Source organism: Mytilus edulis, chromosome 13 (assembly GCF_963676685.1).
Source record: "Mytilus edulis chromosome 13, xbMytEdul2.2, whole genome shotgun sequence".
Classification (NCBI taxonomy): Eukaryota; Metazoa; Mollusca; class Bivalvia; order Mytilida; family Mytilidae; genus Mytilus; species Mytilus edulis.
Genome location: NC_092356.1, coordinates 40,481,171 through 40,494,427, shown reverse-complemented (window position 1 = coordinate 40,494,427; position 13,257 = coordinate 40,481,171). Strand labels below are relative to the sequence as shown.

The following is a 13,257-nucleotide window of genomic DNA, read 5'->3' as shown; positions in this document are numbered from 1 at the left end:
AAAGTAATCTAGTTCTATTGGTAAAGAGCATGTTTTCGATATGTTTTTATCAGTTATAAGATAAGTAGTAAGTTTTTTGGTAAAATACAACTTTATATTCCGTAGTTACCTTGTTAAGCACGGAACTAGAAGAATGAATTAAACTTATCACAAATTATAAGTGGATTGTATGGTCATGTTGAAACTATTGATTGATGACTGGGTTAGCTTTTAAGAACCATTGACTCAAATTTTAAAAGTTAAGTGTGTGTATTTACTTTAAATTAGCCACATATTTACTTTTCAAATTTAATACCATTAACATATGTCCTTTGCTGGGGATACCAATTTTACAAATTTTTCGTGAAGTTCCCCAATATCTGTATTACTATAAGCCATAGCCTATGATATAATTTATTGATTTAATTTGTTTAAAACAACTCTGATAAAAATATTGTGCATGTACATGTATTGTTCTTTGTGATAAACAATCAGTTTATGTAAGCAAATTATTTATAAGATATCACATGCACCAAATACAATTATTTTGTCGATTTGTAAAGTTTATTTTGCGTGACTCAGTACCAGTCTAGGCAACAGGGGGGTAAAATGGACCTCTTGTGAATTACTTATTTTTGGGGTAAGTTGCATGTTTGATTAATTTGTAATGAGATATTTTGGAAACAGTTCAATCATTATGTGACTTTACCTTATAAGCTATGACATTTGGCAAGGGAAATATACCGTATTATAATCTTTGTCATCAGATTCCGTGCAAAACAAGAAGTACTTTATAAATAATTTTCCACTAACTGGATAAAAATTGATGGTTATCCTATCTCTGAAAAACATTTGTCTAGAACTAAAAATTTTGTCTCAAACTTATACAAGTTATGACTTAGATAGAGAGTTGTCTCATTGGCACTCATACCACATATTCTTATATCTTATTATGTTAAACTAGTTTATATAAATGGGCGCTGTCCCCTTGACAATAACCAATATCTGTTTTAATGCTTTTTGTAAACAAAAAGATTATATTTATAGTTGAAGTGTCAATAATAATTTAAACTTTTTAAGAATTATTTTTTACAATTTCATTATCTTTCCTAGCAATTGTCTTTGTCAAAAATTTATTAGGTGTTTTTCATTTAAGAAGTCATATGTCAAACAACAAATATTTTTTCTTTTTTTGTAGTCCTACAAATAGAAGATTTTCCATGTTTAACTTCATTATTGTGTAACCAAATCATAGAGAATTATCAGTTAATAATTTGTGTATAATAATGTTCTAATGCAGGAAAAATTGTCTTTTAAGACATTGAATAAATATGTTTACAGTTGAATAATAAAGTTAGATCATATCTTATTCCAGACATTTTAATACATACATACTAAAATTAAAGCCTCTAATAATATTTTGAAATAATATTGACCATTTTTTCAATATTTGAAAATTTCTTTAAAATTATAATCAGTTATTTATTGATAATATTGAAATGGTAAAAGTGTTATATTGAACTGTGACACTGGGTTTTACTTTTAAAGGAATATTTGTTCAAAGTGTTGGTAATCCTGTTGGATTAAGTCTATATTGCAAGCTTAGCTCTTAAACTATTTATTTTACGGCAATGAATTGTTACCTCTAAATTATAAATTTCATATTAATGATTAGTTACAATATTAAAGGGTAACTCATTTCAATTGTATATTTTTACCTATATTGTAATAACATTGGTCGACCGACCAATTAAATGTCCAGGCGGCAAATTTATAGCATGTTTTAACAAGCTTTGAAATTGTGTATCACGATTGTCAGATAATAATTTAGACAAGTGGTTGTGTGTGTATTGCACCTTCATGAGTTGACAGCGTGTGACAAGATTGTGGCAATAATACAAGCAATATTAGGTTTGTCTAGTTTGGATGTGTGCACTCTTTACCTTATCCTTCACCAATTCTGTAGAAAAGGATAAAAGTCTGATTTTATTTTGAAACTATGGAGGACTCTAAGGTAGAAAGTTTATGATTGGTGTTTGATTTGCTCATTAAATGCACAATTTCCTCCTTGTTCTGTGTTTACCTTTTTTCTGCACATTTCCTCATCAATTCTCTGCTTGACTGCACTTTGCTATTTAATTCTTTTCTCCTCCTGCCTGACTTTGCTGTGTGATGAACTTATGCACCTTTTTCACCTCCATCACTAAAGATGTCTCCATTGATTTGACTTGCTAATTTTTCACTTGATGTCTATTTGAGCTTCAATTATGTTGGAGTATTTAAATAGCTGATTGAAATTGAAGAAGATGAAAGCTTCAAAAAGCTATATTATAGAGTGTTTGTTTAAATTGTCATTAAATTTGTATAAAGTAAATTGAAATGTCTTTATTGTTGTTAGATGTACATGTATTTTTGAAAGCAATTTTATTGTACGATTTTACATGGTATTGTGGAATTTTTTATTTGAATTTATATGGATGAAATTAAAATCTATATCGTCCCATTCCATTCATAATGTGTGTTTTAGATTTTGTAGTAAAACATAATAAAATAAAACATTTCGTTTAAGTTTACAGAAATGTAGAGAACTATTGGTATTACAAAAATAGAACATAATGATGATTGAAATAAAGATTAAGTTTCAATGTAAATTTCTAATTAAAGTATTGACATTGGCCTTAAAAATTTGTAGTTGATACAAATAATTATATGGAATGCGTTCATATTTAAGTGTAAAACTGTTAAGTGTACAATAGGCCATTTGAAATTATGACAGACGACAGAATAAGAACATTCAAAAATGTTTTGTATAAATACTAATTAAATGATTAATTTTGTGAAATTTGATATTTAACAATTATAGGAACCCTTCAGAGAATTTTCTCTCAAAAATTCAATAAAGTTTATCAAAAAAATTTAATTAAGCAATTAAGAATAGTTATTTTAAGTACTTTCAATATGACCATTTTGTTGTGTCTGCAAAATTTTAATCAAGTTATAAATAAAAATTCAATAAATCAGGATTTGGAAACTTTTCAAGAGTAGTTTTCAAATACAATACACAAGTATTACTATACATAAGTATCGTGTATTCTTGTAGAAGCATAAACGGGACCAGAATATTACCAAATCCAAATACGGGAGATAATAAAAATGATTTATGTCGAATAATAGTAATATATTAAATATCTAACAGTTCCTTGTGGTATAGATATTTACGGTTCTTCACATTTAAAGAGAACTACTGGCACATAAGGTTGATCACACATGCCATGAACAATAGATTACAAAGCTTTAATTATATCAGGAGAGATTTGAATCACGTGTACAAATTTCAGGTTTTCAATCAGTTTTCAACACCTATTGTTGTGTATAGTAATCTTATAGTCAATGTAAAATAATCTGTCCATACCAATATTACATATAGCAAAAAAATTATTATGTAACCTATTTTTGCTTTTATTAAATCATATATTTGCTTGACACTTGAAAAGCATTTACACTTTTGTTTGTGGCAATGTATTTAAATTGTAACTCATGAAATGCTTGTACATTGAAATTAACTTTTTAAAGATAAGTATAGGGAAGTATTTATATGTCTTATTAAGGTCCATTGTACATTGTACATTGTACATCTAGAAATAGACATTAAATTATTTGAATTGTTTGAAACTTTCCCACTTTCACAATTTGTCATGCAGGGCCTTTCATAGCGTAACTATTTTGCTCATTGTTAAAGGCTGTACAGTGCCTTATATTTGTATTCATCCTTGTCCTTTAGTCTTTAATTGAAAGTAGCCATTTGAACTCTGATTTAACATAATGAAAATAAAATCGAGAATATGTAAGTTTTCATGTTCAAACTTTAATTAAGTATGCAGTCAATTTTATTTTTATTAAATTATGTTAGTAACAAACTAAAAGGTTGTCTTGTTAAACTATATGTTTAAAAGATGATTTTACAGCTCATGAATATTACTATTCATATTCATTGAATCCTTGTAAAGTTTAAACTTTGACAATATATTGTTCCTCATCTGTCTAGCTATTTTCATCTCTGAACTAAAAAAAAATGACAGATGAATATAATATTTTTTTATGAAATCAGTAGTTGTTTGCTTAATTTGTTCATTTCCAAGGATTCTATACTTTCATATCGCCACAGGCCAACCATATCTTAATTTGTTCATTTCCAAGGATTCTACACTCTCATATCACCACAGGCCGACCATATCTTAATTTGTTCAGTTCCAAGGATTCTACACTCTCATATCACCACAGGCCGACCATATCTTAATTTGTTCAGTTCCAAGGATTCTACACTCTCATATCACCACAGGCCGACCATATCTTAATTTGTTCAGTTCCAAGGATTCTACACTCTCATATCACCACAGGCCGACCATATCTTAATTTGTTCAGTTCCAAGGATTCTACACTCTCATATCACCACAGGCCGACCATATCTTAATTTGTTCAGTTCCAAGGATTCTACACTCTCATATCACCACAGGCCGACCATATCTTAATTTGTTCAGTTCCAAGGATTCTACACTCTCATATCACCACAGGCCGACCATATCTTAATTTGTTCAGTTCCAAGGATTCTACACTTTCATATCACCACAGGCCGACCATATCTTATGATTGGTATTTTATGACCAATAATTGAGTTTATTTATGCTTATTAGGAGTTGATTGGTCAATAAAACATATTTATATCTACCGATATCTATCCTTATTTACCTGACTTATCAATATTGATGATAAGTCGTCCTTCAAAGACTGGTCAAGTGGCCAGTGTTGATTTAGAACGGTGGACATGTTTAGAGTTCTTACATTAAAGCTTGAATTGTCAACAGATTTTCATACTTAAGGTTATAAAGTATACAAGTTATTGTCACCTTAGGATTTTTAGAGGATTATTATGAAATATATGTATACATATTTCTTCACTTTGAATCTTCAATATAATTTATCAAGATGACCTTTGAAAAGAAGTGAATAAAATAAAGATGTGCTTTTGTAGATGGAAAATGAATGCTTTGTTGAATACTCTATTTTTTGGTAAATATTTCAATTGTTTTTTTCTCTAAGAGGCATCGGCTAATTTGACTTGATTTATTTTTTGATTGAAAAATTAGTTGTGCCAACCCTTACATACAATGATATTGTTATATGATATTTTTTGAATGCCTCACAAATAATATGTTAATTTCACTTATGGTTTACAATTATGTGCATTTTGCAATATAATTCAGATTAGTAGAGCAATTTCCCTTGTCAGTTCACATATTAATAAGAAATCAAGCTTAACATTTTTTAAGGGTCTTAGAGAAAAAATAATGCTAATGCATCTTATAAGATTAGTTTCATCCTGATGCTAATATATTTATTCTTCTGCATTATTTTTCCCTCTTTTAGCAGGACCTGCCATAACAAGTTTCTGATATATCTTCCAAGTGTTACATACTCTAGTTAATAAAAACACTTATTGTCTTTATACAAATACTATTGACAGTTTCATTCTTACAACATTCCTAGTAACCTAGTGCGGTTTTGTAGTACCGTAGAAATCTACTGACTTAGCCCATCAAACCTGACAGGTTCGGATCTACTTATGGATATAATAGAATTTCATTGATTTAATACAAACTTTGACCAGGAGATGATGTTATGAAATTCTTTTGGCAATTGAATTATAGGATAAACATATGCATTAGGGTTGACGTTACAAAGTTATTTATCAAAGTACGGATTGAAGCATGCAGACTTTTTCTCTTTATTTTAGTTGTATCTAAATTTGGAAAAAAAGAGATTTCAAATGCCAAACAATTTCTTTCTGTTTTCTTTGTTAAAATTAAAGCCTTAAAAATGTTAATTGACTGAAGTTGTTACAAGAATGTAGTTGAAAGCAAACCCAGGCCTAGATAAGTAACAGCATATACTATGTGTAGTAGGTGTAATCATGTTTCCTAGATGCAAATGTACAACTTCATTGATAACTTTATGATTCACCTTATATTTTGACCAAAGAGGGAAATTCCAGGGTTTTAAGAAATTACCATCCTTAAAGTACATAGGAACAGGTCTTTACAGATAGAAGTTTTTGTCATACCATAGGATATTCCAATGTTTTCTCTCTCAAAATATCATATCTTCTTTTTTTTTTTCTTAGTCTTTTTGTGAGAAAAATGCACTTGCATGAGTTTTCAGACGTTGTTTCGGTTTAAGAAAATCATAGGTATTTGGCTAATGAGTTCTTTACTACTGAGAAACAATATTGTATAATTTTATTCCATAACATATCTTCAGAAGTGGTTCATCACCTTTTTAGCTTATATTTTTAAGGTGCACCTCTCTTAAAAGAAGCATATTTTTCAATGCACCATTTTTGGTTCTTTCTGTTCACTCCCTGGCATAGTGCCAATTATTTATTTGTTTTAAAACATTTCATTTTAACATTCATCAAACCAAAGACATGATTTACAATTATTTTACCTTTAGAATAGATATATCATATACTTTAATCTGGTGAAAATTGTTACACAATAGACACTTTTATGTCATTTTCCAGGCAACTCTCAAGTGTCCTTAGATTCTCTCTTACAATAAATAAGTGTGAAGGGTTGGTAATCAGGTACACCTTTGTTAAGTTATTGGTAGGTAAATATGGTGAAATACAGAATTTCCACATCGTTAGTTCTTCTGAGGTCATGATGACTTTCACTTCTTAAAAAAAGGATTAGTTGTGGACAGACAATGTTTATCATGTCTAATATACAATAGTCAGATTTGGTTTAGTAAAGATTATTTACATGTAGGGGAGAAACTTTATTTCTTATTTCCTGGTTGCATTAGATAGCTTAGTCAATGTAACAGTTGTGTTTTAGATACATTTTTGCTGGGTTTCACACTTTGAAGTTATTTCTATGTTAAGAAGAGGTCAATTCTTGCTTTAGTGGAAAATTTTAAGACATTGTGTTACGTGAAAGAAAAGCCTCCATTTGTAAAATCAATGTCAATACTAGTCAACAATCTCTTCCTTACTTTAAAATCAAAGCCACAAGAACATGAAAAGTTGCATTTACCAACAATATTCCATGATGGTAAATATTAAATCTAGGCCACACCGTGTGCAAAAAGCAAGTACATCCTTTAAACCTAACAGGCTAATTTTTTAAAGGAATCTTTTTTATAATTGTATAAATAAACCAATTGTTCAAGACGTTTCTTTTTTACCATTTGTTTTGCTTCATGATAACTTTTCATAAATTATTGTTTTTACTTAGAATGGGTGTCAGACACGTAAGTGACATATTTACATTTTAAATGAATGTAAATTGACCATACAGTTTCAAAGGAATTAATACATTCATATCAATTGATAAATAAGTGCCAATTTTAAACTTTGTCAACAGCTCTTTAATATTTGATATAAGCATCAAATTTCATGACAATTCCATTTAACATTTGACAACATCAAAGATGTACTATTTAGATACTACAACCACAATAATGGGGGATACGGCCCTATTGATAGCTTCTTGTTGATAATTGGTTTTATACCCCCAATGATAAAACAATTGAAGTATATAGGTTATCATACCTGTGCGTACCTGAGAAATCTCACATGTTCGCTTCGTTAAGGTGACTGTCCTGGAAGTTTGTAACAATACCCGATGCTGCATGTTCTAAGGAAAGTTTAAAAAGTTGTCAATACTGAAGTTCACGATATATAGACCTGAAATTTATTGAATAGCAAATACAAAGTTCTGATAAGAAAAGGTCATGCATGTTCGCAAATGGATTTCAATTGTGAATTTGCTAGATTAAAGGATTAAGGTTTATCAGGAATTTTATTCTTGAGAATAAATTTTGGTGTGGGAATTTTTCTTCCGTCTGGGAATATGGATGCCAATGATACAACCGACACTCAGGACCTACTGAGCGAGAGTGATACAAGTGAGGCACCACGAGTCGGCTTTGTCAAAAACAAAGTACAAGCAGTTAGTATTTATATGTTATGTGATTTATATACGCTAAGTGTATCATTGTCTGAACTTATTTTGAATTGTTGAAAACTTGCTGATTATGCATTTATGTTAATACATGTACTTAGTTTTGGTCTATTGCACATATATGCAGTATATATGTCTGCCAAAAATTATTTATTGTATAAGTCTTATGAAGTTGTTATACATAATGCATTACAAGCATGACTTTGGAAGACGAGCTGCTTGGAAATTATTGTATATTTTTTTTTATAATTTCTTCTTTTTTAGTCTTGTATTTAGAAAATTATAAAAGATAGAAATGTTGAAAGGAAAGAATTATATAAATGATTTAGCAAGAATAAGTCCAATACTTTTTATTAATTTTATTTTTACATATACTGGTACATTTGAAAAGACTTTATCTAGTAATTATTTTTTTTTTTTTTGGGGGGGGATTAGTTGCAATATTTCAAAGAATCTTAAAAAGTTTTAATCCTGAAGTAAATTATTGTTGAATCTGTCCCCTGTGGTTTGGTACATGTAGTCCTACTAATTGATTAGTCTTGATAATTTCTCAGTGCCTGCCATTTGTAAAGTATACATGCTTAATCTTGACCAAATGACAGTAATTATATTTATAACAAATAACTTTTACTTAATGACTGCCAAAATTTAACAAATTTTCTCTCAATAAATGACCCATTCTTTATTAGATTTTTTGAGTTGACACCTGTAGTTCAGATCTTTTGGAGATTTATTTTTGTGACATTTCACAGTTACAATGGCTTTTTGAGCTTTATTAATTATTGATTGGTGACAAGGTTTTAAAGCAAGTAGATTTTAAACAGGAATCGATACTACCCATGCTAGTAGTTGCCCAGTCACTCAAGGCAAATGAGAATTGTTCTTTTCTGGTCTGTCAGGTGTTAAACTTATATGTCAGGATTCTTAGGAATCCCAAATTCAAATGTTGTTTTATAATTGACTTTTGCTAAGCCTTAATATGTGAAATAAGCTGATAACTATATTTTTAGAATGGCTTTTGAAAGTATATTTAGTAATAAATTATAAAATCAGATATCATGGTTAAAAAATGGTACATTTCTTTGCTATAAATAACTCTTCATAGGTGGATTTAAAAAAATCAAAGTTGTATATTACTTTTAAAAATGTCTTAATTGGATTGTTTTACAAAAAGTTTTAAATATTCTACTTGTTTGCATTTGTTTGTAATTTAGAAGTATACTTTTGTTTACATAGCTAAGATATAGTTACATGTCATAAATGAACAAATGTAAGAGAATTCCATTCTTCATAAGGATTTATAACAATTGTTCAGAAATGCAGGATGACCAAGTAGAATTTTATAATCAAATATCAAATGCCATTTTTTAAATAAAGGGGAAGCTAGATTTTAATTTTTGTATGTTTCAATGGTTTTTAAGAGTAATTATTATAATGGGTATAACTTACTATTTATGGTTTGAAAAATGAAGAATGTATTTATGTGTAATTTTGATCATTGATGTATAAAGCAGAAAATTTATAAGAACATTCTGTCTTTTCTATTGAGTTTTATGAGTCTAAATAGAGCTAGCTATTGTTTTTTGATAAATTTTTGCTTATATTTAATTTTTTTGTGGTACAAAATACAAATGGGATTGTAAATAAATTATGTGGAGTTGCTTTTAAGGTTATATATCCTGCCCCTCCTTTATTCTGCCATTCATTGTTTAGCTGTCTATGTAATACACTAATCTTGGATTACTAACCTTACAGAATTAATTTATGCTTTAACTTTGATAATTACCATGTAACAAAACTATGCCCAATTTATAATTCATACTTTTAAATTGATTTTTGATTTGTTTCAGACCTGAGAAACATAAGTATGTTAATTGATTTTCAACAGTTTTGTAAGGGGTTTTAATTCTTTAATCCTTATATGAAGTACAGAACATGGTATTTTATTAAAGAACATTTCTTTGTAGTGGCTATGTAAACTTTTTTAGTTTGCAAAGTCGTCAGTCAAATATTTTTATTAAGGTTTTGTTCCTAGTACCTAATAATTTTTTAAATATTTAAAATGTATATATGGTTTGTCACATATGTTTGTATAAACAATGCAAGATAACCGCTATTACAGTCATTTAGAAAATTCCTTTATAACTTTAAAACAGTTTATAAAACAAAATTGTTTTAAAATGCAAAATATATGAACCGCTGAGTTGAATACAATTTGTGTTATGAGCTATCATGAAATTCCCATGTTAAAATGGAATTTAAAGATAATCCCAGACTGTGCCTGACACGACCAGGTCTAAAGTAAACTTTACATTGACCAACAGACAAAATTAATTCCCAAATACATATATATAAATGAACTAAGTTGTCATTTTAAACTGACAGGGGAGGTAACTCATGTGGTTAGAGAATTTTGTAAGTGTTTGATTCATTCTTTTGTTGTATCGTTTAGTATATTTTGTATGATTTTGTCTGATGTTCAACACCATAATAAAATAAGAATGAAGAAAATTTGGTCTATAAATAACAGGGGTAGAGGATAATTTTAGTTAAATCAAAGACATTGATGTTGTGATTTTCAATATTGCACATGGCAGTTGTGATTGACTTCAATCTTAGTTGTCTCAGATTGACAGTTTTCCTAACTAAAGTTGGTGGATCTCAGAGCACTCAAGTTCCTCCAAGAAAACTGGCTGCCATGAAATAGCACAATAGTTCTGAAAGTTCCTTTAAACACCAATCAATCAATCAATCAATAAGTTACGTCAGGAATTATACTTGTTTCAGCTTGTTAGGCTTGACACTTGGAAGCTAGTAGTTTTGTACATTGTTTTCCAAAATTTTAACTGAATATAAAGGATTTTACTATAAGTATTTGTCAAAGGAGTTATTTTTCATTTCTTTCTTATCAAATGTATTTTTTAATAGATTATGAAGGGTAATCATGAATTTGAAGATAGGAAGATCATAGGAGTTTTCTGAATGAAAGACCTGGTTGTCAAGCATCAGTTTGATGTAGCTTATTCAGCTTCACCTGAATGCTTGATCAAGCAAGCAGCAAAACTAAGTAAAATCAATGAAAACAATAAAAAAACATCCTTTTTAACCCAAGATTGTCAGTAATTTGTGATCAATTAAAGGAAAGGCTTAATTCCTTACCAGTGAATGATTAGAATGTACTAATGAAATCAATACATAGTTAGTGAACTCTGCAAGTTTTTACAGGTTCTACAGGGTCAGGGTGTGAATTTTTTTATATGAAATATGATATGGTAAATAATAGGTCTGACAATAAATTTTAAGGTAAAGTTTAATATTTTCATATTTGATTATTTTTTTATGTATTTTAATTTTGAATTATTTGAAAATAGTAGACCAAATTAGGTTCTCTAAACTGCATTTATACTTCCTTGTTCAATATGTATATATGGTATAAAATTTCTAGTACTTGAGATTTCATGAACAGAAGTTTTAATCAAGTAGGCACATAATTAATATTGAATCCTGCAACATTAAAAGCTTTTTATTTTTTTTATTGAGATGATAAAATTGGAAGCAAGAAACAAAATTGATTAAACAATGAAAGCTGTTAGTGCTAAAATATATATTAAATAAAATAATATTTGAGCTATTTATAGTTCATAATATCAAATGAAATATTAATTTTTATGAGGTTTGCTTGACTGATTTGGCAGTTAATTAAAAAAGAAAACAAAAAGATTCCATACTTAGTGTGTAGGCAGACCTTTTCAGTAGATTTAAAAGATATTTAATATACAGAGAAAACAGTAGAATAATATAAATTCCATGTTTGCTGACTTTTAAACTTTTTTGTGAGTTGGAGATAAAATAAACGTGTCAGCTGTTTAAAAGAGAAAGGTTTTTTTTCATAGTTGGGGAAAAATAACAGAATTGGCTGTATAACATCTTTTAAAGATATAACCCCTTATCCAAACCAGACTAAATTAAACATATTGAGATTTTTGGCACCTCTTAATCATCCAACAAGTTGTTATTACAATATGCAATATTTGATCTTGTTTTGGTCTTTGCAAACAATGCAATGCTTGAAATCTGTCATCAACCCATTTCGGCTGTTCACAGGCATATGTAAGGTTAAATTTGGAAGAAAAGTTTCTTGAGAAAATTTTGTTAAAGTTTATCGATCAGAAAAATCTAGCTGGGTTTATTTCATCATTTTCAACACTTTACCGATTGTACGAATTTAAATTGGTTATGATTTGCTGATTAAGACTTATGTGCCCCACCGACTTTGTGTATTGAATTTGCTTATTGATCGAGTTTAATAACTCTTCTGATTTGATTAGTAACGCTATTTGAATATCCATTGTTCGTTTAAATTTAATCTTTTGTTTGCGTAATTGTTCAGGTGTGCCTGCAAAGTTTATTGTAATTAAAGTTACCGGTATAGCTATATAAACAATTTACTTTCGTTTCTTAGAGGTCATATTTTAACATTTAATTGGATTCAAGACAAAAGCAATAGCAGAACTAAGGCATGCTTAATAGATTAGCTATATATGGTGGATATATTTACTTACGGTAGTGCTAAATTTTTTATTTTCTATTTCATATTAACTCTATTGAATTGAATTGGAGCAAGAGGATTTTGCAAATAGAATTTTATACTAATCTTTATAAGATCCTGCTATTTACTCAGTTTAAATTTTTTTGTTTGACATTGCTCTCTTTGGTTGACTTATAGGTCAAATGCTTTGGATGCATTTAGGACAAATGTACTTGGCATCCTTAACTGAAAAAATCATCCTGTATTTGCTATGGACGAATGGGTAGAATATGATGTACTTCATATTTTATTATACATCTATTATACATAAAAAGACTTGTGTTAAAGTTGTGTAAGCAATTTTATACCATAGAAACTGCATTGTTCATAATTTTTTAATTATCGTAAAAATCAAAAATAATGTAATCATTGACTTAGTAATGTTTGAAATATGATATTTGCAGTTTTCTTTTACCTATGTATGTACAAGACGGAAACAAAAAACTATGCATGTTTACAAGGGGTATTTTGTGTATGTATGTGTCATTGTTATGTTAGAGAAAGAAGTTATTGTTTTATAATGCAGACTCAAACTTGCTTAGGGTATCATTTGAAGTGAGCGTTTCATTAGGTTGGTAAAAAATGGAGGACAGTGAAACTAACATGGAGAGTTCTTCTTCATCTTTCTATTACAAAAGATCTATAATGGTAGGGCTATTGTAAACTTTT

At 28.8% G+C, this 13,257-nt stretch overlaps 1 protein-coding gene across 48 annotated transcripts in view; it reads left to right on the top strand.

Moving 5' to 3' along the window:
- LOC139501783 (rootletin-like) overlaps positions 1 to 13,257 on the top strand; it is a 96,616-nt gene that overhangs the window by 45,753 nt on the left and 37,606 nt on the right. For 3 of the 48 annotated variants that reach the window (XM_071290979.1, XM_071290972.1, XM_071290969.1), the window contains exon 1: positions 13,115 to 13,236. The exons of 35 other annotated variants lie outside the window; for them this stretch is intronic. In XM_071290979.1, the coding sequence (XP_071147080.1) occupies positions 13,171 to 13,236 (66 nt within the window). In that variant the 5' untranslated portion in view covers positions 13,115 to 13,170. Of the gene's footprint in view, positions 1 to 1,846; positions 1,994 to 7,590; positions 7,989 to 13,054; positions 13,237 to 13,257 lie in introns of those variants that run through there. 10 more of the 48 variants (XM_071290968.1, XM_071290960.1, XM_071290980.1 and 7 more) reach the window with 9 other exon arrangements.